General features: G+C 51.9%; 1 protein-coding gene across 1 annotated transcript in view; it reads right to left on the bottom strand.

The window, feature by feature from the left end:
• Positions 1 to 425: 425 nt before the first annotated feature.
• Positions 426 to 27,374, bottom strand: part of LOC115334404 (protocadherin gamma-B5-like) — a 57,983-nt gene continuing 31,034 nt past the window's right edge. The window contains 3 exon segments of the mRNA XM_029998531.2: positions 426 to 2,890; positions 7,813 to 7,901; positions 22,729 to 22,787. Coding sequence (XP_029854391.2) covers positions 2,664 to 2,890; positions 7,813 to 7,901; positions 22,729 to 22,787 — 375 coding nt within the window. The 3' untranslated portion in view covers positions 426 to 2,663.

Here is a 27,374-nt window from a genome sequence, read left to right as displayed (position 1 = left end):
CCCATCTGCCCCCCCCCAAGCGCAGAGAGGGGAGCCCAGGCACCACAAAAAGCAGATCACCTCGGGACTGGGGAAGGGAGAACAGATCCCTGGCAGTGATGGGGAAGGGCCACTGGATCCCCTCAGGCTGGGGAAGGGGCTGTAGCTGTGGACACCGCGGTCTCCTCAGTGGGGTGTGCCAGGGTCTGCCCTGCCCTTCCCCAAAAACACCAGCCAGAGCACATCAGTGCCACCCATGACCGTGTCACGCTCAGACCAAAGGCCTGGGGGGACCCAAGGACAGAGGTGTCGCAAGAGCATCCCCACTGCTGGAGCCAAGCTGGGGCTGAACCACCCCCTGCCCCGCCAGCAGCCTCGGCACAGTGGCAGCATTGGGATGGACAGGCCCCATCTGTGCCCCCCTCTTCCCATTGGAAAAAATACCATTTATTCAGAAGAAAACATTTTATTATTTTTTTTTTCCCAAAGAAAAAAAGCAATATAAATATTAGAGTATAAAACTTGCGTGTAACACATCGACGTTGGTCTATATGGGTATAAGAAGGATATAAGCATATATATAATATATAGTATAATTCAATATTAGACACATTGAAAGGGCAAACGTGTTTCATTTCACGTACACTTGGAGCACAGACCACATGGAAAGAAGATACAGAGAAAATTGAAAATACTGGTGTCCACAAGTTAGTTACCGAGATTAAAAATAACACGCCACTAAATACACGACACTCACTACGCTACCTCAGATTGCAGATTAAAAAGAAATATAAAGACTACGATTCAGCTACAGCATTTCTAGAGAGGGGCAGGTGGCAGCTGCAGGGGACAGGGTGGGAACCGCTCCCAGCGCAGCCAGTGCCGGAGGTGGCTGGATCCGGATGAAACACGGTGGATGCTCCTGCTGCGCTGGGTTTGGGGAGGGGGTGGTGGTGGGGTGATGGCTGCCATGCCGGAGCCTGGCTGAGAGGGATGGATCTGCTCAGGTGAGTTACGTGTTAGTGATTAAAAAGGGAAAAAACAACACGCACACCCTGGGAAACCCAGCGCGGCTGCTTCCTGGCCACCCCGCAGCCCCTCTCCTCGCTCTGGCTACACAAAGTCCCCCTCTGCCTTCCTGGGGGGACTCAGAGCTGCTTTGATATGGGAAGCCGGCCTGGTGCAAGGGTGATGGTGACGTGGAGAAATTCTATTCCTCATCCTTCGATTCCATCCACGGGTTGGAAAGCCCAAAGCCAGCAGGAGCATCACCTCCTCCAGGCTGGCCTGGCGTGGTCCCATGTGACGCCTCCCCCCTTGTTGCCCCGGCTTCCCAGCTCTGCAGCATCACCCCACGTTCACCCCCAGCTCTCGGGTACCTTCTCTGGCTCTGGTCCCCAAACACCACCAAACCAACCGTCACTTACTCAGTCACCAACTCTGCACCAAAGCCACGCACCAGCAGCTCCGCAGATCTCACCTCTTTGAGTGAGACCCCAAATAACCCTTATTTGGGGTCTACACCCCAAATAAGAAGCAATGAGTTTCCCCATCCCGCTTGACTGATCCCACCCCCCACCCTCCCCCAAGGCAGCCCCAGCGCAAAGGCTTGGGCAGCTGCCGGCGCATTCACACCACACTGCGTGGGCATGCGAGGACTTCTCTGGGTCTGTGGAGCTAACTGCGCTAGTGCAGGTGTGAGGTGAAGGACATGCATGCAGACACGGTGTGCAGAAACGTGAAGCATCTTCCCCTGGTGCCCTTGGCAGGAACTCAGCCAGATGGCTGCCTGGCCACAGGGGAGCGAGACTCTCTCAGCTTTAATTCCAGAAGAACATTAACTGTACATATAAATATTTACTGCAAAGAAGGGATGAGATGTGTCTGCTCTTCGGAGACCCCTAGAACCGCTGGGGCAGCTGCTGCACACCTTGGCATGCTCCTCATTGAATTCCCTACCTCTCAGACATCAGGAGGGTTTTTTTTTGTCTCATATTTCAGGCCATTGGTGGTTGCACTTTTTAAAAAAAAAATGTTGAGGATGCAGCTTTGCCATATTCCCTTTGACTCATGCAATATAAACACTTACTTTTTTTTCCCGGGTAACAGGTAAGCAGGAACTGAAGCACTCCCTACCAACTTCTCAGCAACAAATCCATCGCTATCATTAACTGAGGGTGAATTTTACTAATGGAAAGTTTAAGAGCAAAGATCTGGAGCATGGGCTCTAAGCTAGGAACTGCCTTTTCCTTTCAAAAAAAATGACTGAAGGTCTATAAATTAAAAGATCCGCATTAAAGTTATTTACACTGGGCAAAGCCGAGCACAAGCCTTGTGCTTTTCTCGGACTATCTGGGAACAAATCGGATCCAAAGATGTGGCAAAAGACCTTCCACCCTTGCATATTCTAACACCCGAGGGATCGTATAAAACATTAGCAAGTATTCACAGGGCACTTGTTTGTGTTCGGTTTAGCTTCTGGATTGGTTTTCATCATGAGATCTAACAGCAGCGAGACCCTGCTCCTAGCTCTGATGACGATGAGATACATTCGCAGCATTTCCTACTTTTTGCATCACAAAAAAAAAAAAAAAAAAAATCACATTCGTCCTCCGGCCTGGGCTGTGGTTTGGGGGAGTGCTGGAGCCGGCTGCCCTGTAGCTCTAAGGTCTCCTTCTTCTTCTCTACTTCTTCTCCTTCTTCCCGGATTTCTTCTTGTTGCCTCCCGAGGAACCAGCGCTCTTGGCGTCGCGCTTGCCAGCGGCGTTGGTGAGGGTGGCGGTGCTGCCCGGGATGTAGACGTTCTGCCGGTAATCGGGGACATGCTGCAGGGTGAACTGGGGGCCATAGCGGGCGCTCAGCCCCATGGTGCCCGTCCCGCCGCCCAGGGTCGAGTTGCCATCAGCAGCTTCTGGGGTGGACACCGGAGGAGGGGACAAAAAAGAAGGGCAGTTTGTTAGTGCTGGCCAGAGCCCACCCCAAGCCCCAGCAGCCCCGAAAGGCTCTCGCTGGGTGTCAAACCCAGACCTCAGTGCCACCAACCTTCGCCCCCCCCACCCGTCATTACCCTTCAGCACTACTGCTCCATGGGACAGCTGCAATGTGCGTATTGGGGAGCATGGCGCAGCCGGCACCAAAATCCCTTGTTTCCATCTCGCATCATTGTTAAAGGTTTGGTATTTGGGGCTGGAGGCTGGCCGGAGTAGGGCAACCTCTCCTCTGCCCTGAGCAGCGATGGGGCTGCCTGTCCCTCCCTGCCTGCCTGACGCTGTCTGCTCTGCCCCCCTCCCCGGCTGCTGCCTCCACAGAAAAACATCCCTCCCTCCGAAAGTGGCCCATTACAAACATATTGTACAGACATAACCATTAGTAATGCATTAAGGGAAATCCAATATTTATTTTTTTTTCCACTGCATTTAAAACCCTGCCCCCATTATTTCTCCAGCCAGGTTTATTCAGGGAGCAGAGCACATGAGCGAAGAAAATCCCTCCCCTGCAATACCACAAAATGGCTCTAGGAAGCCGAGCACGAAGCAAATCAATGCTGAAGCATGTCCTACGGTCCAGATCTGGGAGCAGGGGGAGGGGAAGGCAAATTCATTCCTGTCGCTCTGCAAAGCCCCAGCAAAGAGAAAGCAAGCGCAGGGGTGGGAAAAGGCACAGAACCCCCCCCCCTCCGCAATGCTGGGGCACTGCTGGAAGATAGAGACCAGATGGAGACAGAGGGGATGCACAGAGGCAAGGGGAGAAATGAGCACGGCAGGGATGGGAGAGCACAAGCAATGCTGTTGCCATGAGCTGCTGTGGGAACTCGCTCCAGCGTGACTGCCCGTGCACAGCCCACCATGGGATCCTTGTACAGCCCTGCTCAGAAATGACTTGCTAAAGCCCTGTCTTTGCATTGGATACTGTGGATCCCATCTCAGCCTTTTAACTGCTTCGTGCATGTGGCTATGGTCACGCTCTCCTGGGAGGCTGGAGAAACCCACCAAGGGCACCTGAAGGGGCCCAAGGGAGAGTCCGGCGCTACTGCTCCCTCCTTTCACAGGCAGAGAGACTGAGGGAATAAAGAAAAACAACGAGCAGAGAATGTGGGCTGGTCCCCTCCTTTTTTTTCTCCTTGCTCCAGACCAGATCTGTGCACGCCTCCGTGTTGCCTTTGCTTTCCCCTGAGCAGATGGAGGTGGCTAAGCCAGCCAGAAAGCTACACAAAAAGCTGGGCCACATCCCACCAGCCCCCCTGAAATATTGCTGTGTACACATCCCCTTGCAGAGGTCGGAAGTATTAAGCAACTGCAGTTTGAAAAGTTACAGCTGCTCTGCTGGAGCAGGCAGAGGAAAACACACACTGAGTCCGAAAACAGGCGGGATATTGTGCACGAAGGCCGGGGGACACGCAGGAGGGTGTAGAAACACAGCAAACCAGTGTGGGGAAATGCCATTTTGCTTTCTGCTGTGGAAGCATTCAGCGGCAGGAGAATTTTTCTACAGTCCCCATTAAATGGGTCCCAGACCTGGTGGGGCTTTGAGGACCTTGGTCTGGAGGAGGGCTGAAGGAGATGTGCGTATACAGTTAGTGATATTTATCACAAATCCTCAGCCCACCTCATCAGCAGCTTGTTTCATTAACAACCAACTCAACCCCATACCCATCAGGGTGTTATGAACAGGGAGAGGATGGCTGGAGATGTGCTGTCAGGCCAGGCTGCAGCCAGGGGCCAGCTTGCAGGTGGACTATGACCTCTGGCAGTGGGGCAGATTTTTTTTTCTGGGCTCCTCCAGCTGGATACAGCCTGACTGGGGGCTTGGGCACCTTCTCCTGTGCCCTCACCACTGGGTACTGCTGCCATGCTTCCTACTGGACCATCCCAGCTGCACCAGGGCAGTGAGGAGGCTGGGGGATCCCAGCGGCATCCAGGACAACTGGTCCCTGTGAACTAGTTTGCAGTCACAGCACAGCTTTCATGGGGGAGAAAAAGCCACCCGTGAAGTTCCCAGCCTGCCTGTTGGTCCAGGGTAAGAGCAAAGGGCTGTTTCTAGGTAACATTGACATTAAAGCTGAAAAGAAGAGAGAACAGGAACAATAGAGGTTTATAAATGGGCACAGAGCTGCTCTTGCCAAGCAGGGCACTTCAGCTCTTGTTGCTGGAAAGGTTACGTTCAGGCTTTACCAGAACCCAGACATTATCCCAAATGATCCTGAGGAGGAAAACAAGAATTTGGGCTTTGGCAAAAATAACCAGTTAGTGGCTCCATTGCCCTCATAAGCAAAGGGGAAGAGAGGCAAACTGGAGGCAGCCCTGGAGCACGTGCTGCTGCAGCTGCTGGTGGGACTTTCAGAAGAACCCAATATAGCGCATCTGCCCCTGCCTGCAGGCAGTGGAGCTGGGGAGAAGGACCTCCTCGGGCTGCCTTTCCATTTGCTCTCCCACCATCTCATGGCACCCCTATAAATTCTCACTGGAAGCCAGAGTATTTTAAGGACAGAATGTCTGCCCTTTAGTGTCTGGTATCCTGGAGCATCGGTGCTCCTTGGTCTGTCGTAGCAGCTGCCTCTGTCCCTTCAGAAGGCTCAAAACACTGGCTTTTCATACTGTTTCCAGCTGCAAGGGGGGAAGATCCAGAGGAAGGGAGACAGAAGCCCCACACCAGGGTCACAGCCCTGGGGGAAGCCAGCTCCCCAGGCACTCTGGCTTGGGAGGGTGATTTAACCATTGGGTAAGTGATTTAATCCTCAGAGCAACTGGATCGTGCAGGCTTGGCATGGCAGGGCCAGTTCTGCTTCTTGCTGAAGCGAAGGATAATCCCTGGCACAGGGTAAGGATGCAGGCAGAGCATCACCAGCCCCTTCCAGATGCTCGTGGAGCAGAGCAGGATCGAAGGAACTTCTGCCTCCCAGGCAGTCTCTGCTCGGCACAGACTTGAGCATGGGCTTGATGTAGTGCGGTGGGTCAGCATCGGCCGCTCTGCGCGGGACCAGCTCACGCTTGGGAGGAGCGGGTAGGCAAAGGGCACACAGTGCCATCACCTGTGTCACTGTGTCCCACCTGCCAGCCCAGAGCTCAGACAGAGACCAGCAGGTGACAGTAAGAGATAAGGATCATTTAAATAGCCAGGAAACATTACCCAAGGATGGGCAGCACAAAGCTTAATGGGCAATTAGCACTGCCCCTAATCAAAGCCTGCTCCTGCTCCAATCAACACTATTAATGAGTGAGAGCAGAAAAGGGGGGGCAGGGAGGACAGAGAGTAGGGGAGACATGAAAACACAGTGCTGGTGGAAAAAGCTTATGCTATGTCTCCATCCATCCATCCATCCATCCATCCATCCATCCATCCATCCAAGCAAGGTACCGGTGTGGGCAAGAGAAGGATGGAGAGCACGGAGCCATCCTCTCCCTGGGGCTGCAGCAGGGAAAACCCTTATCTAGCGGATGGATCTGATTTAAATTAACCCCCTGGGTGCACTGAAGCCGTGGGAGAGGTTAGGGCTGTTTGAAACTTGTGGACTGGGGGAGATTTGCTGGAATAGGGCCCGGGGCTATGTGGAAGTCGGTGCTTAACCTGGAAGGGACCCGCTCATCTCTCTGGTCTTGGGGACTGCTGGAGCAGCAGTCAGAAAAACAGCTTTATTTGCGAGCAAGGAAACCGGATCTGGAGGCACCGGCTGATGATAACCACATGCAAGGCCGGAGGCTATTTTTCCATGGTCGTTTTTCAGAGCAGAGACACATTTTTGCATTGTTTCTTTCCCTTCAGTGTAAACAACTCCCTTGCCCAAGACCTTCGTCCCCTTCCCCGGCCACGGCAGCTGTGTCTCCAGGCTGCCTGGTGTCTGCAGAGCAGCAAAGTTCAGCTGCAGCAGCTTTCCAAGAAAGCAACACTAAAGCCATCCCTCCTCCCCCAGATTCCTTCTCTCCCAACAGCTCAAAGGAAACATCCTAAGCATTTTGCACAGGGTTTTATGGCTGTGCTGCTGCTTCTATTTTTAAATCAAGGGGGAAAAGACTTGGCGGTATTTATAAATAAAGGCTGTATGAAAACCAGCCTCTTTATCTGTAGTGCTGCACAGAGTGATAATTGCACTTCTTTTACATAAAGCCATGGAGACTGCGGGTGCATGGGAACACCCCTCCCTGCCCACCACTTCCATGCAGCACAGCCATAAACCAGAACAAACCAACCCAAAATAACCCAAACCCCAGTGACTACAACTGCAAAGAGCCAGCAGCAGCCAGTGGGGCAAACCTTGGCGAGCCCACGTCTCGGTGGAGGGACCCGGTGCGAGCAGAAAGCACACACTGGCATCTCTGGACAGGAGGCTTGTTGCGGCTACTGTCAGGCATTTACTGTATTCCTGGTCCAGCCTCTAGCCACAAGCAAATCTTCCAGGCTTCCTACCTCCTCGCCTTACGGCAAGTTGCAACACAGCAGACATTTCATTTACTGTGACTTTCTGAAGCCAAGTAGCTTACAACACATCTCAAGACTGGCTCTTTCATGTAACACAACCCTGTCACAAGCCAGATAACATTCCGTCTGGTACATAGATGATATAGTTTGGGTGGAAGAGGTACCCCTGTCTACAGCATGCCTGATGCTGATGGCTATCTGGTATCTCCTCTGTCTGAATCCTTCCTGACCCCTCCTCTGCAGGGCCGAGGAGAGAGACAGCAGTGCTTTTCCACCAGCATCTGTTGAAGACGGACTTTTGAAGCCACCTCAGTCAATCCAGAAACATCAATCCCACCAGCCTCTTATCTAACAGCATGCATCTGAGACGTTTGCACGAGAGCAAGTGCCATAGTTTTTCCACACACAATGGAGACCAACCGTTTGCTGAAGCCAGGATCATGGCTTGGAGCATCTCCGTGTCAAACTGGTTGTTCGGCCAGGCTCCACCTTCCTCTCCATTCTGGGAGCTACGGGAAAAGAAAAGAAACAGCAAGTTACTAAAGCTTGGTCAGGAGGTGTGGGCTTGTCAGAGAGCATGAGAAGCCAAGGCTGTGGGCTTGTCCACTGGTGGAGAGGAGTTTGCAGGCTTTAAATCCTTCTATTACATAACACTTAAGAGTCAAGACACTTTCAGAAGTCTCCCAATACCAAAAGCACTTGGGGGCTCAGTTAGGCAACACCTGCCTAACTCTGGCTGACTTCAGAGACAGCCAGCACCTCATCACCTCAAAATCCCTGTGGGTGCCTTCCCACCAATATAACACCACAAAAAAATGCTGGTCCTAAAGTCCCAGAGCTGCATGCACTCTTGTACGACCAGGTCCTCTGTTCCTTTTGCAGGCCATGTGAGTGGATGCCCCTTTCAAAGTATTTCAGGCTACTGCTCTGGTCTGCAGCTTCATTTGCGAGACTGAGAGTGAGAAAACCCCACGGTGTGATCGTGGCATGGAGCCAGCTGCCCAGTGCCATGAAACCTGCTCTGAAGGAAGTCCAAAATCAGCTGCTGGCTCTGCAGAGCTGGCAGCAAACAGTCCTGGGGAGGCTGGAGCAACATGGAGAGGACAGAAGGGAGGTGGGTGCCCACCTTGGTTCCCTGGGACTGGGTGATGGAGGGGCTGAGCACCACAGATCTGCCTGGGAAACCTCTGGGAATGTTACCAGGCTTTAAGGAGGGTTTGTGACTGAGGTTACAATCAGCAGTCTGTGCGCAGTCTAACAAGACCCGCTTTCATGTTTGCCAGGTGCCAGCTGTGCTCGGCCACCGCTCACTGGTGGTGGCACTTCCCCTCCGAAGAGGTCAGGGCTGTGCTCCCAGAGCCCCCCCTGGAGCTTCACTGCTTCCAGCAGAGACCTAAACATCTCACCAGCTTCCTGGGTCCTCCTCTGCTCTGACCCTAAGTGACCACATCACTCAGACTGCCGGTCTCCCCTCTCCCAGCTGAGTGCTCTGACCACCTGCAGCTCTTGCTGCCCACTGGGATGACAGGCTCTGCCCCTTGGCTGTGTGCTGGCTTGCCTGGGACAAGGGCTGCCCCGCTCTTGCAGCTGGGAGATCTCCAGAATTGAGATGGGGGAGGGTGAAAGCCCTTCCCCTTGGAGAGAGCTGAGCCTGTTTCCCAGGCAAATGTTCAAACCACCACGCTGCAAGCCATGGAGGTGTCTTCCTCCTCCACCACAGTGGACCCAGCCCTTGCACCCAGGAGCTGCCAGACCCCGAAGCCCTGCTCAGCCATGCTCAGACAGCTGAGATCTCCCCCAGCTCTGGAGTCTCCTGCCACAGCTCCATGCTTGAGCACTCAGCACCCTGCGCGCTGCAAATGTCCGTGCAGGCACTGCCCATGCCAACTCAGCGCTGCATGCTGGGTGGCAGATGGGCTCTTCACCACCATGCTGAGCGTCCTGCTGCCCAAGTTCCCCCCGCCATTTGGACCCACTGCAGCCTTCACACACAGGACAGGCTCAATATGGCCGTTTCAGAAATGAGATGGACCCACAGGCACATCCTCGAAGGTTGTATCTGGCATGTAGTGTGGGCAGCTCCCGTGTCTAGGTCACTGCCCCAGCTGCATCAAAGCTCTGCAAGGAGGGAAGCCCTGAATGCACAAGAGCTTTCAATATCCTCCCTGTGCAAATGTCCTGCACACAGGAAGAAAAACTGCAGATGCACGGGATGGATAAGAATGCCCATGAGCTCTGATCAGGCCCCACAAGGCCCTACTCAGTCACACAGCTTAGTATGGACCAAGTGAGGGGTATACATGGGCAAACTCCCTTTGAAACACAAGATCTGAGTGTAAGGATGCATGTATGGACACTCCCAGTTACTCTGCAGAAAATCTGGTCTTAAGCAACTTGTGTAAAACCACGCAGGACCTGTGCCAGGACCACATGACCACCCATCCCTTCCCCTTCTGTACCTCCTGCCTGATCCAGCCCCAGCCGGGTGCAGGGCACTGCTCTTACACCAGTTTATCTGTGAAGGATGCAAACAATCCCTAATGTAGCAGAGACTGCCCTGGCACGACACTGTCAACAGCACTGCCTCTGAAATACCTGCTGTCTGCTGCAACCCAGGGCATCCCGAAAACTATATCCATCCTCTGCTATGTGTGTGGTGGCACAGTTTCAAGAAGGCCAGAAGCGAGGCTTGCCCACCTTGCAAATTGATTTCAGCGCTTGTGTGATGGTTGTGCTGAGACTCTTTGGACATGGGTACCGCTACCCTGCACCCAGTGTTATGCCAGTGAGCAGCGTGCAGGCAGTCCAGGCAGCGAGGACAAGGAGGGGACAGCCCTGGGGCTGCAGTGACCTGTTAATGTCACAAGCAGGGCTGGGAATAGCACCCTGGGCTAGATCCAATAAAGGACTTATGAACCTAAACACCATTGCAAACCACAACCCGTTCAGTCACCAGTTAACACCAGCAGCTCCTGCCCCACCAGCTGCCCCCGGGGCTGGCAGCTGAGGTTCCCAGGTTTTTCAGGGCTGCAGGAAAGCTGCCCAGAAACACTCCGGTGCCTCCCAGACACTGCTTCTGGCTCTAGAGGCTGCCCTAGCACAGTGATGGGATCCAGGGATGGGGAAAGAGAAAGCACAAGGAAGTGCCAAATTTTTTTTTCTTTTTTTTTTAGATTGTAATATTCTGGTGGTTTGAACTCTGTTTTGAAATCAGAGGCCCATGTTCAACTCCCTCTTCGATGCAGCAGTGCCAGCATCACATTTTCCACCTCCCGAAAGACTCTTTCCTCCCCTCCTGCCTCTCCTTCAGGCAATGGGTTGCACTGGACAGAAGCTCCTGCTCCTGTCAAAGCCGTGCCTCTGTGCCCTAGGACAGAGGGAATGCATGGAAGGAAAGGCTCACTCTGTGGTCAGGGCATTCACCTGGGAAGTAGGACCAGGACCCCCAGCCTCACAGAACTCCCTCACCAGGTGGTCCTCACTCTCCACCCCAATGATCCTTGGCCCCATGGCTGCATGCAGGCACAGACAGGAGAGCTGGCCACCACAAAGCAGCAGACTTGTCCAGGGCTGGGTTGGAAAGCAGGGGGAAGAAGGATGGTGGTTAGTCCCTGCAGCCTGGGAGAGGGTTGTGTGACACAGTTCAGCCCATCCGGTGCGTGGCACAAGAGGAGCAGCTGTACCAAGAAACGTGTGGATCTTATTTAGGTTGTTTTGAGCTCTTGTTCTAGAGTTGTGTGCCCTCAGGGACGGGTGACCATACAACACCAGAGAGCAGAGGGAGGTTCATCCCCTGAAGGAAGGGGAGATGGGCAGCCTTTCAGACCCTTTTCCTTTCTTCTAGTCTTAGAGAGGGAGTGAACACACATGAACTCACGTGGTGGGCTTCACCAGCCCCTGCATTATGGCTGTACCCCAGTGTCAAGGGGACAGCCAAAGTCCTACATCCCCTTAATGCCTTGTGGGATCACAAAATCACAGACTGATTCAGCTGGAGAGGGACATGAAGCACCCAGTCTAACGAAGGTGGGAAGGTCTCTGCCCCAACACCCCACTCAAAGCAGGGCCAAGCTTTCAGCTGAACCCAACTTGATATTAGATGCTCAGGGCCTGACCAGCCAGATTTTAAGTATGAGATGGATCTTCCTCTCTGGCCTCCTGTTCCAGTGTTTGACCACCCTGGGATGAAAAACGTTTCCTAACATCTACTCCAAATTTGTCTTGTTGCAGCATCTGCCCGTTACCCCTCATCCTTTCACTGTGCACCTCTGAAGACAGCAATGAGACCCTTCTCCTAGCTCGCATGCCTCCAAGCTGAAGGAGTGCTCTCAGCCTCTCCTCCCCTGCCTTGGGCTCCAGACCTCTGATCATTTTGGTGGCTCCCATATGGCCATGTCTTTGTCGCAGTGGGGAGCCCAAAACTGGGCACAGTGCTCCAGGTGTGGTCCCATTAAGAGATGAATTGAGGGCACCCATCTCTTTTGACCTGCTGGCTACAATCTTACCAGTAAAACCCAGTCAGTCTCCATCACAGCAAGGGTGCACTGGTGACTCATGTTCAACCTGATGGTCCCCAAGTCCTTTTCTGCAAACTTACTGCACCCAGTGTTCCCAAATTTTGCACAAACAGGCCCAAAGCTGTGTGCCTGCTCCCCGTGATGCCACGCAGAAAAGCTATTTTAGAAATGACTTAGAGCTGCAAAAATGGTATTGAGCTCACTTCTCAAAGCAGGAAATTCAAGTGCCTCAATTACTTGCAGTGCAATCATCCAGAATTCAGAGGCACAGAAAAAAAACAAGTGCTGTAATCCAAAAATGCTCAAAAATAACTTCTCACATTGGAAAAAGGCACACAGCTGATGACCAGATCTGGCCGTTTTCCACAGCTATAGGATAGAGTTGTGAATCAGTGCTGTGAATCACTGATTCAATAGCGAGCAGCCTGCCCTGCCTTGCTCCCTGTGCCTGGGGCGGGCAGACCTCAAAGCCCCCCCTTGCAGCCCTGCTCCCCACTCAGCAGCAGCCTTGGGTGCTGCTGCAGGGAGGCTGCCCGGAACGGAGGGGCTGGTTCCTATGGAAATGATTCCAAGGACTCGCTGTTTTTAATACAAATGCCGTTGACTCAGTAGGTTTTTTTCTAAAAACCCATCCCCCATAGGATAGGGTTTTTTTTCTCTCTCTTCAATTCTACTCCACACTTCAAAGCTCAAAAAAGAGCTGGCTTTAATTTTCAGGAACGTTTCCAGCACAGCTAGGACTGGAGGGAAGGAAACAAACCCATGTTTGAAACAAACCCAGGGATGCAGCATCTTAGGGGGCTCGGGACATGGTGAACACAGAGCACGGGACAGCAGAGGCAGGTACAGCCAGTGCATGACCTGCAAATGCCTTCATTAAAACTGCCTACATGGAAATCGAGGAATGATGAAATGAAAGGCTTGCCCTGCAGCCTTGACAGCCCCACCACATGCTGCATCGCAAGGCTGCCCCATTACTGAGGACTTCCACAAGCATCCACCTGAGCAGCACAGGGTGGACCTGCGTGCTCTGCTGACTGGCTATTTTGTGGCACTCCCGACCACCACATCCCTTTTTAACTTCCACTTCGAGCACAGAATTATTCATTTCCTTGTGGGGTTGCTATGGAGCTCGTCACTATGGCAGCCAAAGGCCTTGCAAACATTTATTTGCACAACTGCCTGGTGGATTCCTGAAAAATTGTTTTCCTCGCTCTGCAGCTGGAAACACAAGCCATAGCAGCACCACAACAAACTGGAAAAGTTTATTCATGCCAGAGCAGTGCTGTCAGAATCCCAGGGGCTGGAGAGGACAGCCCAGCACCCTGCGGACGAGACCCCAGCACCCTGCAGTGCCTGGCAGGGCTCCTGGCAGCACTTGCCCTGGGGATTTCCCCAAGACACCCCCAGCATCCTCCCTCCTCTCTCATTTGGGGCTTTCTGGCTCCTATGGCAGTGGCCAGCACTGCTTCCACCCCACAGCACTGGCTGCTCCCAAGCTTCCCCGCTCCAGGGAGGAGGATGTGGCTGGGGTTTGTTTCTCCTCTCAGCCTCTTCCCCTTTCACTCCTGTTTGCTCCACAGCTCTGGCTGCTGCTCCCACGCTCCCATCACCTGCACTGGCAGCTTGTCTGGGGTAGCACTCTGCCCTCCCCTACACACCCAGCTCCCAGGGCCAGGGGGCTATCTTCAAGCCCATTCCCCCAGTCCCATTCCTGGGGATCTCCTGGTCCCCCTCAGGCTGTCCCCCCCCCCCCAGCCTAACCCCCCCTGCACTGCTCTTTCCTCTCTCCCAGCTTCCTCCAAGCCCTCCCCACCCCCTGGCTCGTCACCTCCCCCACACAGCTCCAGCTGGAGGCAGCAGCAGAAGTAAAACCTCCGCCTGCGCCGTTTCTTGGCTGGCAAAGCGACAAGCAAGAGGGAATGAATTCATCCCTGCCAGTGCTGAGTCTCCTCTGCGCTCAAGGTGTGCTGGGGACACAGACCCACGGCTGGGGATACAGACCCAGGGTCAGCATCCCTCTGTCCTAGCACCCACGCCAGCCTCCCACAGCCCCAGCCCACCACCCTCCCACCTCCCCCAGCCTCTGAAAAAATGGCACCAGCTCCAAAATTGCCACTATTTCCTGCCCTTCTCCCTTCCTTAACAGAGGATGCTGCTGGCCCTTCCCCCACACTCCCCCAGCTCCCCACGTTCCCTGCTGCTGTAATGCAATTACAAGGGCTGGAGAGGACCTGGATGAGGCCCAGCTTTACGATCATGACTTTGCAAAGATGGGGTTGAAAAATGTTAGCAGGCAAGCAGGGGGAAGATTTGCAGCCTCCCAAAGCACCGGCATGTCGTTACATCCAGCCCATGGAGCTGCTGGGATGCTGCTCTGCCAGGCAGAGGCAGAACAAAAGGCTATGATGTCTCTAAAATGGGGACCAGGGGCAGTCCCTTCTCCTGGGGACTCTTCCAGCCCTCCTGGATGAGCTGGAGCTGAGACCATATTATTTCACCCAGCCCACCCTGCTGCCATCTATGCCCCAAACATGCCAGGAAGGATATTTTGAGAAATTCTTTGGAAGGGTTTTTGTGTCTATTTGTCAGATCCCTGTGCCTCTGCAGCCAGCCATGGCATGTGCTCAGCTGTGCAGGAAGCAGATGGAGACAGAAAAATTAAACTAATACACATAGCACCTGCTAAATTACCTAAAATAGCATGTCTATACATAATGCTGTGATGATGAAACTCCTGATATTCTGGGGGCTTTCCAGAATAAGAAATGTGTCCCATCACTAGGATATTTCCCTTTCTCCATAAAAGACTCTCCAGATTTTGTCCCACCTGGCAGGATCCAGCTGGCTCAGACTTCAAGGGCCATGACAAATGCAGATAAAGGGATTATTGGCCCAGGATGATCAATAAGGGAAGGAAACATTCCACTGAAGAGGGCTACATGATCTAGAAAGAAGCCCGTATACTGAATCTGCTGAGATGTGGGCTGTTAATAGACAAAAGGGTGAACACTGCGAACAGGAGTGCTCACTGGCATCGTGCACAGCATGGGGGACCAGCTCTGTGGTCTCTTAGCTAAGGAAGGGGAAGTAGGGTGGGATGAGGAGACATCACTACAAAACCTTCAGCTTTCAGTCTCAGGATTGGCTCAGCTCCACAGGAAGGGGGGAAAGGAGAGCAGTTACCCAGGGACAACACCTGCTCCCAGTGTCAACACAGCTCCTGCCTGTCGCAGCGGCCCAAATCCACTCCAAAATCGCACCATGGGGCTGTAGCCCATGCTCAGAGCAAAGCTGGACTCTAAGCAGCTTTGTAGTGCTTTAAAGCAGCGTTTTCTCTGCACTGTGTGATGGGAAACCACAGTCCCATCTAAAGCCATGAGCTTCTGTGTGGTCTTCAACCTTTCCTGTTTCAAGACCCACCAGGGCAACCCCAAACCTGGCAGATGCAACTGTCTGACCCTTGCTGGGCTTCCACGGTTTCCTCCAAGGTATTTGCTGAGCAAAAGACACACAAACAGGCTGCTGGGGGCTGGCATGGACTGCATCATCAGGCATGAACAACCACCTTAAATACTCCCCAAAAAGGCAACTCCTCTCCCAGACTCCCCAGGACCTGGCACAAGCTAGTGATTTGAGTTCTGCAGCCCCAGAGGCTTTGGTGGGGGAAAACCCTCCCTTCACAGCAGAGCCCCTTTACTAGCCCAACTCCTACTTCACTCAGAGGTCCACAGCCCACATTAAAGCACAGCGGCTCTCAATCTTAGGAGAGTGCTGCGTCACTTAGATTACAGCTGTTCCTGCAAAGCGATGACCTCAAAGGGATTTCCAGAGGGAGCTGTGATTTTTCAGGCTACTGGGCTCCACTCACACCTTCCTGAGGCCCTGGGGTGGCAACTGAGAGCAGCTCCATGCTCTGCATGCTGCAGGCGCTGTGGAGGAATCACTCAATACTCAAGCATCTGAACAGGCAGACAAATGCAAACCAGCCAGAAGAAGCTGTAATTTTAGTCCAAAGACTGTTGCACCTCTTTTGATTCACTGCAGAACATGTGGAACCTCATCTGGCAAAGTGAGTACCACTACTGGCTTTAACTCTTGAGTATGTTTGGGATGGAAACCTGAGGATTACAATTATTTCCTAAACTTCCCAGGGTGGCAGTTATTTCTACTGCTCCTCTTGTGCCTGTCAATGAGGAGCTGAGGGTGGGAAGCCTGCATAGCCCAGAAGTGCCAGCAGTTGGTCCCAGGGCTCCTGGCCTTCCCCAAGCCGTGGTGACACCAGCTGTGGTGCACATCCCACTAGCTGCACATTCTCCAGGTTACATTGATCTGACGACTGTCTCCTTTTCCCTTTTTCAGCCTTTTTCCCCCACACTGCCCATCCGCTCATTCAATTACCCCAGGCTTCTGGAAGCTGTTGAGTAGTTTCAACCAGATCCAATGGCCAGGTGGAAGTTTCTGACATGCTACTCTTCCACCATTTGCATGAAAATCAACAGAGAAAGACCTTCATTGGTGTCTGCTACTAGGGAAAGGCTCAGTTACCAGCCATGCTTGGCCCACTGGCTCTCCTGTCACTGCCCATCATCACATGAGTGGCTGGAAATTGCAAAAGCTCCTTGTTCTGCTGCTACTTTGGAGCTGGGCACAGCCTGGGATGCTGTGTGGGAGGACAGTGGTGGTGGGGAGGGGCTCTGAGAAAGCAGGAGGCTGGAGATGCAGTGGGGGAATGGAGAAGAGGAGCGTAGGGAGACCCTCGCTGCATGGTGCATATGAGGGTGGCAAGAGCAGATATTGTGGGGGGAAACATCGGGGACCTTGACTGGCTGGAGGAGTGGGCCCATGTGAACCTCCTGAAGTTCAACGAGGCCAAGTGCAAGGTCCTGCAGCTGGGTGGCAGCAATTGCCAATGTCAATACAGTCTGCGGGATGAATGGATTGAGAGCAGCCCTGTGGAAAAGGACTGGGGGGTACTGGTGGGTGACAAATGGAATACAAGTAGACAATGTGCGCTCGCAGCCCAGAAATCCAAGCATCTCCTGGACTGCATCACCAGCAGTGTGGCCAGCAGGTCAAGTGAGGTGATTGTCTCCCTGTGCTCCACTCTCCTGAGACCTCCCTGGAGCGCTGTGTTCAGCTGTGAGGTCCCAAGCACAAAACAGACATGGGCCTGTGAGAGCAGGTCTAGAGGAGGCCACTGAAATGTTCCGAGGGCTGGAAAAGCTCTGCTATGGAGAGAGGCTGAGAGAGTTGGGGTTGTGGAGTCTGGAGAAGAGAATGCTCTGGGGAGACCGTACTGCAGCCTTTCAATATATAAAGGGGGTTTATAAGAAAGATGGAGAAAGACTTTTTACCAGAGTCTGTCATGAAAGGACAAGGGTTTTAAACTGAAAGAGGGTGGGGTTTGGGTTGGGCATAAGGAAGAAATGTTTTACAATGAGGGTGGTGAGACACTGGAACAGGTTTCCCAGAGAAGCTATGGATGCTCCATCCCTGGAAGTGTTCAAGGTCAGGTTGGACAAGACTTTGAGCAACCTCATCTAGTGAAGGATGTTCCTGCCCATGGCAGAGGGGGTTGAGTGGATGATCTTTGAAGGTCCCTTCCAACCCAAACCCTTCTGTGATTCTATGAAAAGATGCCAGAAGAGCCATGGTGGGGCATGAGAGGGACGGAGGGGTCACACTCACAGGGACCTGGCTCTGCAGCCCAGCGGAAGCACTGGAGGGAGAGGACTGCTGCAGGCTGCAGCTTGGCTGGCACCTCTGCCCAGCACATGCCAGTTTTCACAACATTTTCAATCAAAAAGTGGACAGAAGGTCAATCTGTCAGTGTTTACCCTGACATCCCCACTGGTGCAGGCGTGCATATGCTTTATAGCACTTGCTGCTGTATCCACTATAACATTACACAAACTTGCAACGTAAATTCCTGTGGGGTTATGACACCTGCAGACAACCCTGTGGCTGGTGGGTTAGCAAGTATTTTTTTTTAAGGAAGGACACACTAAAGCCTGCATCTCTGGCCAGCTGTCTTTCTGCTGTGTATCCGCCCCCACGCTGTGTAAACCCATGAATGTTCACATCTCCCTCTCCCTCTGGCCTCTGGCCCCAGCTGCCGTGTGCTCTGAGATGTCCCACCTGCACACACACATATAGGCTCCCCTTGGTGGGAGCGTGTCCTAGTACACTGGGGTGCTGCTGTCTGACCACCCCAAACACACAGTAGAAGCCCCCTGAGCTGCAGCCACCCTTTGGCAGTACCTGCACGTTCTGATCACCAAGAATGCTCCTGAGAGCTTTAAGGACTGTCCTTGGAACACCTTTTTTCCCCTCCCTGTCCCCCACCAGACACAGGCAGTCTGTCGTTAGTCCTGCAAGCCCAACTCTTGGACCTCAGGCTTGAAAATGAAACAAAGAATGAAAAAAACATCCTTTCCTTCATAGCTTTCCTATGGGCACCTCCACTATCAGCTGCAAACCCCTTTTGCTGCACCCTCCTTCCTCCCTCTGCACAGCCTGGGTGATGATGGCTGGGGTCAGACAAGGTGGCCATGATGCTGTTTAACAGGTGAGTGAAGTGAACATCACTATTGACTGTGTTCACCCTGGGAGAGGGAGACTGGCTCGCAACAGCATTGGAAACTAGTAGCACAGGGAGATTTAGGATTAGAGAAAATAAACGGAGGGAGTGTGTGAAATGAGACTCTATATCTTCTTTGCATGCTTTGCTCCTCCCTCCCCTGGAGTGACCGGGGATTCCCACACTGCTCCCCACCTCCTTGGGAGTCCCCCGCCATGGTCTCTGGGGTGCCACCTGCCTGGGATCTCCTTCCAGCTTACCCACATGGCCTGAGATTGTCCGCACTCTTCCTATGAGCTGCCCAGGACATACCGGCTTTTCCCAGCCCAGGACATCTCACCCTCCCATGCCCACCTGCGAGCAACACAGAGCCCTCGCCACTCCTCCAGGAAGGAAATCCTGACTTGAGCCAGGTGTTTTCCTGAATAAACCATCACACGGAGATCAAAACAAAGAGCTACCACTGTTATGCAAGTACCATGAACGTGCAGGACACAAGCCCCGTCTCTGTTCCTTTGGCAACTAGTGAAAAAGCAACAAGATGTGTCCCTCATACCAGTTCCAATCCCTGCATTGCCCCCCCATACAAGCCCCCCCCCCCTCCCCCAGGGAAACCCCACACTGATGATCCCACAGGGATGGCCTGTAACACTGTCAGACTGTACGACTACTGCCCTTTGATCAATTCATTGCTGTGATCTCCACTACAGCCACTGATCTGATTTGTCTGGGAACAGCATCTGCTGCTTGGTATCATTCTGTACTCATCTACATTTGCCCAGAGACAGCATGGATGCTTTTTTTTTTTTAGAAAACAAAATACAAACATCATTAAATTAATTAATCTATCCTCCTGTTTCTCCCAAACAAGATTAATTGAGAATTGGTCTACTCAGTTCTGACGCCCTACCACATTTTCAGAGGATATTGTCTGAGCTCTTATTTCCTGAGCATGTGCACCAGAGCTCTCCTGTGTTTCCGAACAAAGAACAAATTCTCTTTGTTGTCCTGTAACAGCACTCTGAATGCAGTGATATATGAGATCGAGAGATGGCCCCTGCCTTACTGAGCTTACCCTGAGTTTTGCCGGGTTTCAGGTGCTCGGAGATATGTGGGATTTGTTTCAGTGGGTGGGGATATGCTCAGAAAAGACAGGATTGTTCCTTCTCCAACTCGCATGAAGACAGCAAAGGAGAAATCACAACATGGGTTTAAGCCTCCTTTCTGGCTTAGGGTCAGTGCCGGACTCCCTCCAGGATCCATTCAAACCACTAGCCTAAGCTGCCTTGTATTTATTGCTATTTAATTTGGGTCAGACAAATGCAGTTAAGAGCACATCTCTTTTTTTCCTTTTCAGCTAGAGGTGGCCTGTGTTCCCGAAGAGCCAAGCAGAGCCCTGCTGTTCAGAGAGCTCACGGTCCTAGAGAGGTTCGCCTGTCAGCAGGAGACACAGTTGTACGTGAGCTAACATTGGAGAGAGTAACAGTGGGCAGGGCTCAGGCAGTTGCCCTTGCACCTTCTTTAATACCTCTACTACCAACCAGTGCTTGGGGAATTCACCCACCAGACATCAAAACACTGGGAAGAGCACAATGGGGAGTGAACTGCTCTCCGGGATTTGCCTGTTTGATCATCTGAGAGATGTCAGGGCAGGGCACTGAACACATAAAATAGCACTTTCTATTTCCATCCTTTAGTATTTTAACACTGGTTTAGAATAAACACATCTCCCTTGATTTAACTTAAAACAGGATAAAAGAAACAAAAAACCAAAATCAGTAAGAGCTGATTTTATTGCAAATGTGGAATCTGCACACAGGCAGGTGGGCAAAACCAGCAGGAATTAAAATCCACTGAGTTATTTCAGTACCAGCCTGTGCTGGGGCAAAGCCACTCTCCAAACCTGGGGGCCAGCCTGGGCAGCCAGTGCTATGGGAGCTCCCACAACAGGCACCAACACAAGCCACTAGTGGCTGTTTCAGGGACTACTGTGGGCACCCAGGTCACAGATCACCAGGGGTAACATCACAGCTCCTGCACCAGAACCAACATGTTGTGCTAGTTCAGCTCCCCATGCACAGAGTCTGAGGCTGCCTTTCCTCCTGCCCTCTCTCTTCCCACCCCACAGGCTGCTGCTCCCACTGAGGCACTGAGAAGGGGCTGGAGCTTGTAAAGAGCTTCAGGCAGAGGCTGGGGTGAGGGTCACTGTCCCATGACCTGAGAAAGGGTCCCTGTCACTGAGTTAAGTAGGTCTGGACTGCATCAGCTCTGTGCCTTGAAGACCTCTGGCATGATGCTAGAAGAGGGAGCAATAGAGCTTGCTCTGATGGGGCTCATTTACTTGCTTCTTGTAACAAAACTATTACAGCAGCTCTGGTGCACTTCTGTATTAACAGGGCTTTGTTAATTGTCATTTGAACTAGAGCGTAAATGGTGAGAAAGACTTTTCTTGATTAAAATGTTGTCAGTGATGGGGAATTCAACAGACCTCTCAGAAAAGTGTTCCAGCGATAACCTGGTTTTAAAGTCCATAGCTGGTTTCTAGTAGGAATGCTTTATCTACTTTACATCAAACCCTCACTCCATTTTAGCTTTGTCAGCTAGAAGAGCCTAGTAACAAAGTTTAATCGCTGCAACAAGTTGGCTATAGCAGTCTCTTCATTTTCTGTTAAGCTAAATTATCAAGCCAGACCCAGAGAAAGGCTGAGACACAACCAGCTGCTGCAGATGTTTTAACTGCAAGCTCTGACACCAAAATCCAGAAACTGACACTCCCTGTGGCACCATTTAAACCTCCACAGGAGCTGCCTGAGTGGCTACCAGGAATGACAAAGCACAGAGGCATGAGCTCCTCTCTTAGTACCTGACCCAGCCAGCCACGGACGCACAGCATCCCAATTTACTCCTGATTGCTCCAAGGTATAATCCTTGGGTATGCCTCAAAAGATGTAATCTTTTCACACATAAATTATCCTGGAGCCAGTCTCCTCATACACAATAACCTCTGGTTGGGATATTCACAGAGGAAGGTGGACTCCCAGTTTAAGTCCTTTCTCACCCTAATGTTACTCAAGGAAGTGCACCCTTGGAAGAGGATCCCTGCCCTCACTTATGAACCAGGAGGGAAGATGGGAGAGGTGAAGGGCACCTCCTCAACATTTTCTTGTCAGTGCTTTCTCACTGTGGACCAAGAAAAGCAAACTTTGTTGGGCCAGAAGCAAGAACGCACAGTCAAGAGAGGGGTACTCACTTGGGAGGCAGGTCTCTGCTCTGCTGCCAGGGCTTATCTTTTTGACATCACACGCAAATTGGCAAAAACTCAGCCATGGTTTTGAGAGCAAGACTAGACCTTAGGAGACATCCTTCCTGTGAGTCTCCTGACCCATTAGGTTTAATTTCTTCTTCCTTAGCCTCCATCTGCCCAGTTGCCCAGCTCCAGTGGGAAGCATGCAGAGGGCTCCTCACCTGGAAGAACTGATGAACCACCCCGTGTTGGTGATGGCACTTCCCAAGGAATGCAAGAAAGGTTCCAAACTCTCCAACAAATGGAGTTGGATCCAGGGGACCTAACCCTGACTCAGCCAGACTAGCCTACAGGAGAAAGCACATAGAGTGGCATTTCATGATGGACCTGCTCCTGCTGAGTTTGATGTAGCTGGGACACATTTCTCTAGAGGGGCCTTTGGGGACCTGGGTCTCATCCATTCAACGTCTGACTGCCATGGGGGCTTACACAGCAGTTTGGCACTAGGCGCTCAAGCCAGAGCAGGCAATATACACTTCAGCAGCACAGAACTCGAGGCTCCATGGCTGGTAAAGGGACTCACACAGTGGTTTCCAGTGGCCTCCGAGGAGGCGGAGGAATCAAGATTTTGGACTCAGAATCTAGTCTAAATGCTCAAAATCTGCTTTAGAGAGGAAGCCTTTCTCTTTGAATCATGTTTTCCAGTCCTTTAACCATTGCACGACTTCACCTGGAGTTCCCTCTGGTTCCTGACTGTCCTTCCTGAACTGTAGACACCAAACCCCAAACCAGACACACCATTGCAAACAACCCCTGTCACACCACCACCAAACAGAACTGACAGAGAAGCTGACTCTTTGGCTGGACAATTCTACCAATGACAGGGAACACCCATCCTCAGAGCTGCCAGTTGAGGACTTCCCAGCACTGAAAGTGTCACGCAAAGGAAAGAAACTTTCACTAGACACATACATGGAAAAAGAGGCACTTACCCACTCGTTCCAGGCCTCTGGGTCTGAGAGAAGCGCCAGTCTGTGTTAGGCTGAGCTTGCTGCAGAGAAAATAGAAGAGTTTTAATACCTCCATTCTTGCCTTTGAAAATGAAAGTGAACTGATCCTGGATTATTTGAGTCTGGAGTATCAGCGTGTTCTTTCCAAGTAAAGCAAATCAATTAGAACAAAAAGAAAGCTCCCCCTCCCCCTTTCTTGAGTATTTCTGAACCAGCATGAATACTAAAAAGCATGACAAAAACTATTCAGCGAATAATCTTCCAAAGCAGCTCAGGAAACCAGGCTGTGAAAGAAATGAAGCATGAAATAAACTGATAAGGGCATCAATTCAGCAGAAGCAATGGTACCAAAGTAATGAGCTTGGGGGGGTAGGGGGTGGCAGAGTTAATTGAGACTGAGAAAGATGCTTTTAATGCCAGAAGGTAAAATGATAACAGACCTTCCTAATCTGTCCTTCTTCTGTCCTTAAAAAGGCCTGCCTGAGATCTTGATTTCACACATTGTATTTGAATGACTTTTCCTAGGTGTTGTGGCCTCGGAGCACTACAGTATTTTTCTGTCCACAGAGAAAAGAATGAACTTCCGACAGCAAAAGAAAAAAGCATTATTTGTTTAGGAGATACAATAAACTTCGGACACAGCAGCACACTTTGTAACTTCATTAGTAAGCCCCTGTATCGCTTTCTGCCTGTGTTATTTTACCATCAGACAATGAACATTTTGTAAATAAGGAAGGACACAAAGCAGGCTTGCATATTCCTGTTTGAATCACGCCTTTGTGAAGAGCACTAAATAGCTGAACTGTTTTCTGTCTGGAAGACGGCATACTTCCGAAAATAGTAATCTTCTTAATTAACTCCAGAATGATAACATGCTACCTGGAAAGGACAACATTTCTCTCAGTTACCTTAGGAATGAGCAGTTCATAGTCCAAACAGTGGAACATCAGTTTTATAGGATTATTCTGCTTGTACATGCAATTACTAAGGAAAAGTGAAGACGAATACAGCTGACCTAGATTTTTATTTAGTAGATGTGATTTCACTAATTTCTCCACAGCTTTGATGAATCTCATGAAAGAATATATTAGAATAAATTACTCCCCTAAAATAGAGGCCCCACTGGTACCCATGTTGCATGCAAATTAAGCTGTTTAAATACTTGCCCTCCAGATTTCAGATACACATTTTTGCACACGCTGACACACAATCCTGCACTACATAAGCCCTTCCCAATCTATATTTTGAATTCCTGTTGTAATTACCACTTTCAAATTTAGGGCAGGCATTTATGACGCAAAATTACTTTACTTTTTATATCCTAAAGTTATAAAAGCTACAGCTAAATACAGTCACCTACATCCATATTTAGACATCTGAATACAAGTGGCTGAAGTTTTCAAAGCATGCCACTGCCTAGGTCTCTGCAAGCCCAAGGGCATGTAAGGTCACCAGGACCTTTGCGAAAAATGTCACCACGTTCAGTGCCGAATAGTGAATTCAGCCCCTCTCTCAAAACGACCAAGCTGGAAAATGATCCCTTGCCAGTGCACAATCAGTAATTAGTAACACTTGGGAGTTAAGAAATGAGAAATTTCTACAACGCACTTCTAAAACAGAGCAAAAGAAACACTGACAAACTTTGCTTTCAGATAACCTCCTCCCACATTGCAGTTTGTATGCCATGCAGCATAAAGGGTTTAAATAGAATCAAAGAGTTAAACACCAAAAAAACATGTTCCTGACCATGCTAAGAATCACTTTAAAAAGAGTACGAACGGGGCCAAGGGAAAACTCTCCACTTCTACGAACACACAGTCTTTGATTTTATAGTGCTGCCCAGCCCCTTCCCCCACCTCCATCAAGCTGAGCCAAAGCTTTCACCTGCCACCTCCCAGGAGGTGACGGTGACACACATTCCCTGAAGCTACCTTCTTAGGTGGAAGGACAGACAGAGAACAGCCAACTGGCCTGGATATTACGGACCGTTGCGCTTAGCACACAGGACAGTAAGAAACACCCATCTCTTACCCCATCACAGGGACTTGCTAAGGTGCTGGTCACCTGCTCATAGGCAGCCACGGTCTCCGCAGTGCTAGAATGGCTGAAAGGTTTTACAAAGAGGAAATCGCTCTGGTCAGACATGGGCGAGAAACAAGAAGTGTAATTCTGCGCCTGGGAGGTCAAGCCCGCTCCTCCCACATCCAGGTACTTGATGAAGCCATCTGGCTTCATCTGCCCATGGAAATGGGAGGCAGGCTTGCGGCCAGTCCCTCGGCAGCAACCCCCGAAGGTCCAGCTGGCAGTGCCAGCTTTGAGACACCGGGCAGCCACCACAGCAAACATCACGCAGGACACAAGGGAAATGGACACCAAGGAGATGATGAGGTAAAGCGTTAGGTTGGTATCCTTGGGAGAAGATTTGGGGAGGTCCAAGGACTTGGAAAAGTCCTGCACACTGTTTTCCTCCAGGGAAATTACTATTACCACAGAGGCCGAGAGGGACGGTGTCCCATTGTCCCTCACTTCGACCACCAGCCTGTGGGGATCTTCTGACTCCCTGAGAGCCTGTGCAACCCTTATCTCTCCAGAGCGGTGTTCCACTTGGAAAGGCAAAGCCTCAGTGGTCTCCTGCAGCTGGTAGGACAGCCAGGCATTATGGCCACTATCAGCATCAACAGCTACAATTTTGGTGACCAGATAGCCAGGTTCTGCTAAGACCGGGATGGTTTGGTGGAAGGCAGAGCCCTTGGGGACAGACGGGTAGACAATGGTGGGGGCATTGTCGTTCTCATCCAGGACAAACACATGGACCACAGCAGTGCTACTCAGTGCAGGAGACCCAGCATCCTTCACCTCCACAGGCACCTGGAACACCTTGTCTTGCTCGTAGTCCAGAGCCCGCACAGTGTAGATGGTGCCGTTGTCCTGGTCTATCCGGAAGTAGGTTGAGATGGGTACATCCTGCATCCCGTTGTCCAGGATGGAGTAAGACAGCTTGGCGTTGCTACCCTCATCAGGATCAGATGCTGACACTGAAAAAACAGAAGTTCCAGGAAGGGAGTTTTCCTGAATGTGAGCTGTATCAAAAGGGCTGGAGAAATTCGGTGCATTGTCATTCACATCAGCAATTCGGAGGTAAAAGGTTTTTTGTGTAGCCCTCTGTGGGGACCCTGAATCCACAGCCCTCACCGTGATGTTGTATCCACTGGCCTTCTCCCGATCAAGGGGACCACTTGTGACCAGTGAGAAATGCTCTTTAAAAGACGACACCAGTTTAAATGGGAGCTCTTTCGCTATCTGCAGGCGGACCTGCCCATTGTCACCAGAATCACTGTCCTTCACACCAATGAGGGCAATCACAGTGCCTGGGGTTGCATCCTCCAGCACTGGGCTGGAGAGAGAGGTCAGCACGATCTCTGGGCTGTTATCATTGATATCAGTTAATTCCACTCGCAGGTGACAATGTCCTTCCATGGCTGGGGACCCCTTGTCCCTGGCTCGAACCGCAATCTCGTAAGCACTGGATTCCTCATAATCCAGTGGGGCTTTGGTTCTGATCTCCCCTGTCCGGGGATCTAAGGAGAACAGCTTGGTGAATTTACCAGGTGCATTATTGCTAGTTTTGAAAGAATATTCCACATCCCCGTTGGGACCTTCATCCAGGTCGGTGACATTCAATTTGGTGACCAGAGTACCCACTGGCACGTTCTCCTCCAGATGTACCTTAGATATGGGTGGATCACAGACAGGAGGGTTGTCATTTGCATCCAGGACATGGATGGTAACCTTGGCAGTGCCAGATTTCACCGGATTCCCTCCATCCAGGGCTGTCAGTGTTAGGTGATGAACAGCCACTTTCTCTCTATCCAATGCTTTTTCAAGTACAATCTCGGGCATTTTAACGCCATCTCCTCTCACGTTGATACTCAGGGCGAAATGCTCACTGGGGCTGAGCTCGTAGGTGGAGATGGAGTTGGAGCCCATATCCGGGTCTTCTGCTACCTCCAAGGGTAGCCGAGTCCCAGGGTTGGCTACCTCAGTGATCTCCAAGACCACCTCCGGCTTGGGGAACTGGGGCACGTTGTCATTGACATCGAGGACGTCCACCTCGACACGGTGGAGCTGGAGGGGATTCTCCATGACGAGTTGGAGGTGCAGGGAGCACGTGGGGCTCTGCCCACACAGGGCCTCCCGGTCCAGCCTGCTGTCGAGGAGCAGCACGCCCGCTGCCAGGTCCACCTGGAAGTGCCGCTGCCCACCCTCGCTCACCAGGCGCAGGTTGCGAGTGGCCAAGCTCCGCACCTCCACCCCTAGGTCCTTGGCTAGGTCGCCCACCGAGAAGCCCGGCTCTCGGTCCTCGGGCACGGAGTAGTGGAGCTGGGCGCTGCTGGGAGCCGGCAGACAGGAGAGGGCTGCGAGCAGCAGCGGGAGCTGCCATGGCAAACTCCGTCCCCCGAGCATCCCGTGCCGACTGTGAGAGCGGAGCAGCACGGAGCTGAGCGGCAGCGGCGCCGCGCAGCCTCCCCCGCCTCCCCGCCTCCGCTGCCGGCCCCGGCAGCCGCCGCCGCGCCGGAACCCCCGCGCCCCGGGAGGGTCCGAGCGGGTTGCGCAGGGAGGAAGCCGCC

Source organism: Aquila chrysaetos, chromosome 22 (assembly GCF_900496995.4).
Source record: "Aquila chrysaetos chrysaetos chromosome 22, bAquChr1.4, whole genome shotgun sequence".
Classification (NCBI taxonomy): domain Eukaryota; kingdom Metazoa; phylum Chordata; class Aves; order Accipitriformes; family Accipitridae; genus Aquila; species Aquila chrysaetos.
The sequence above is the reverse complement of the archived record's forward strand: the minus strand, read 5'-3'. Positions and strand labels throughout refer to the sequence as shown.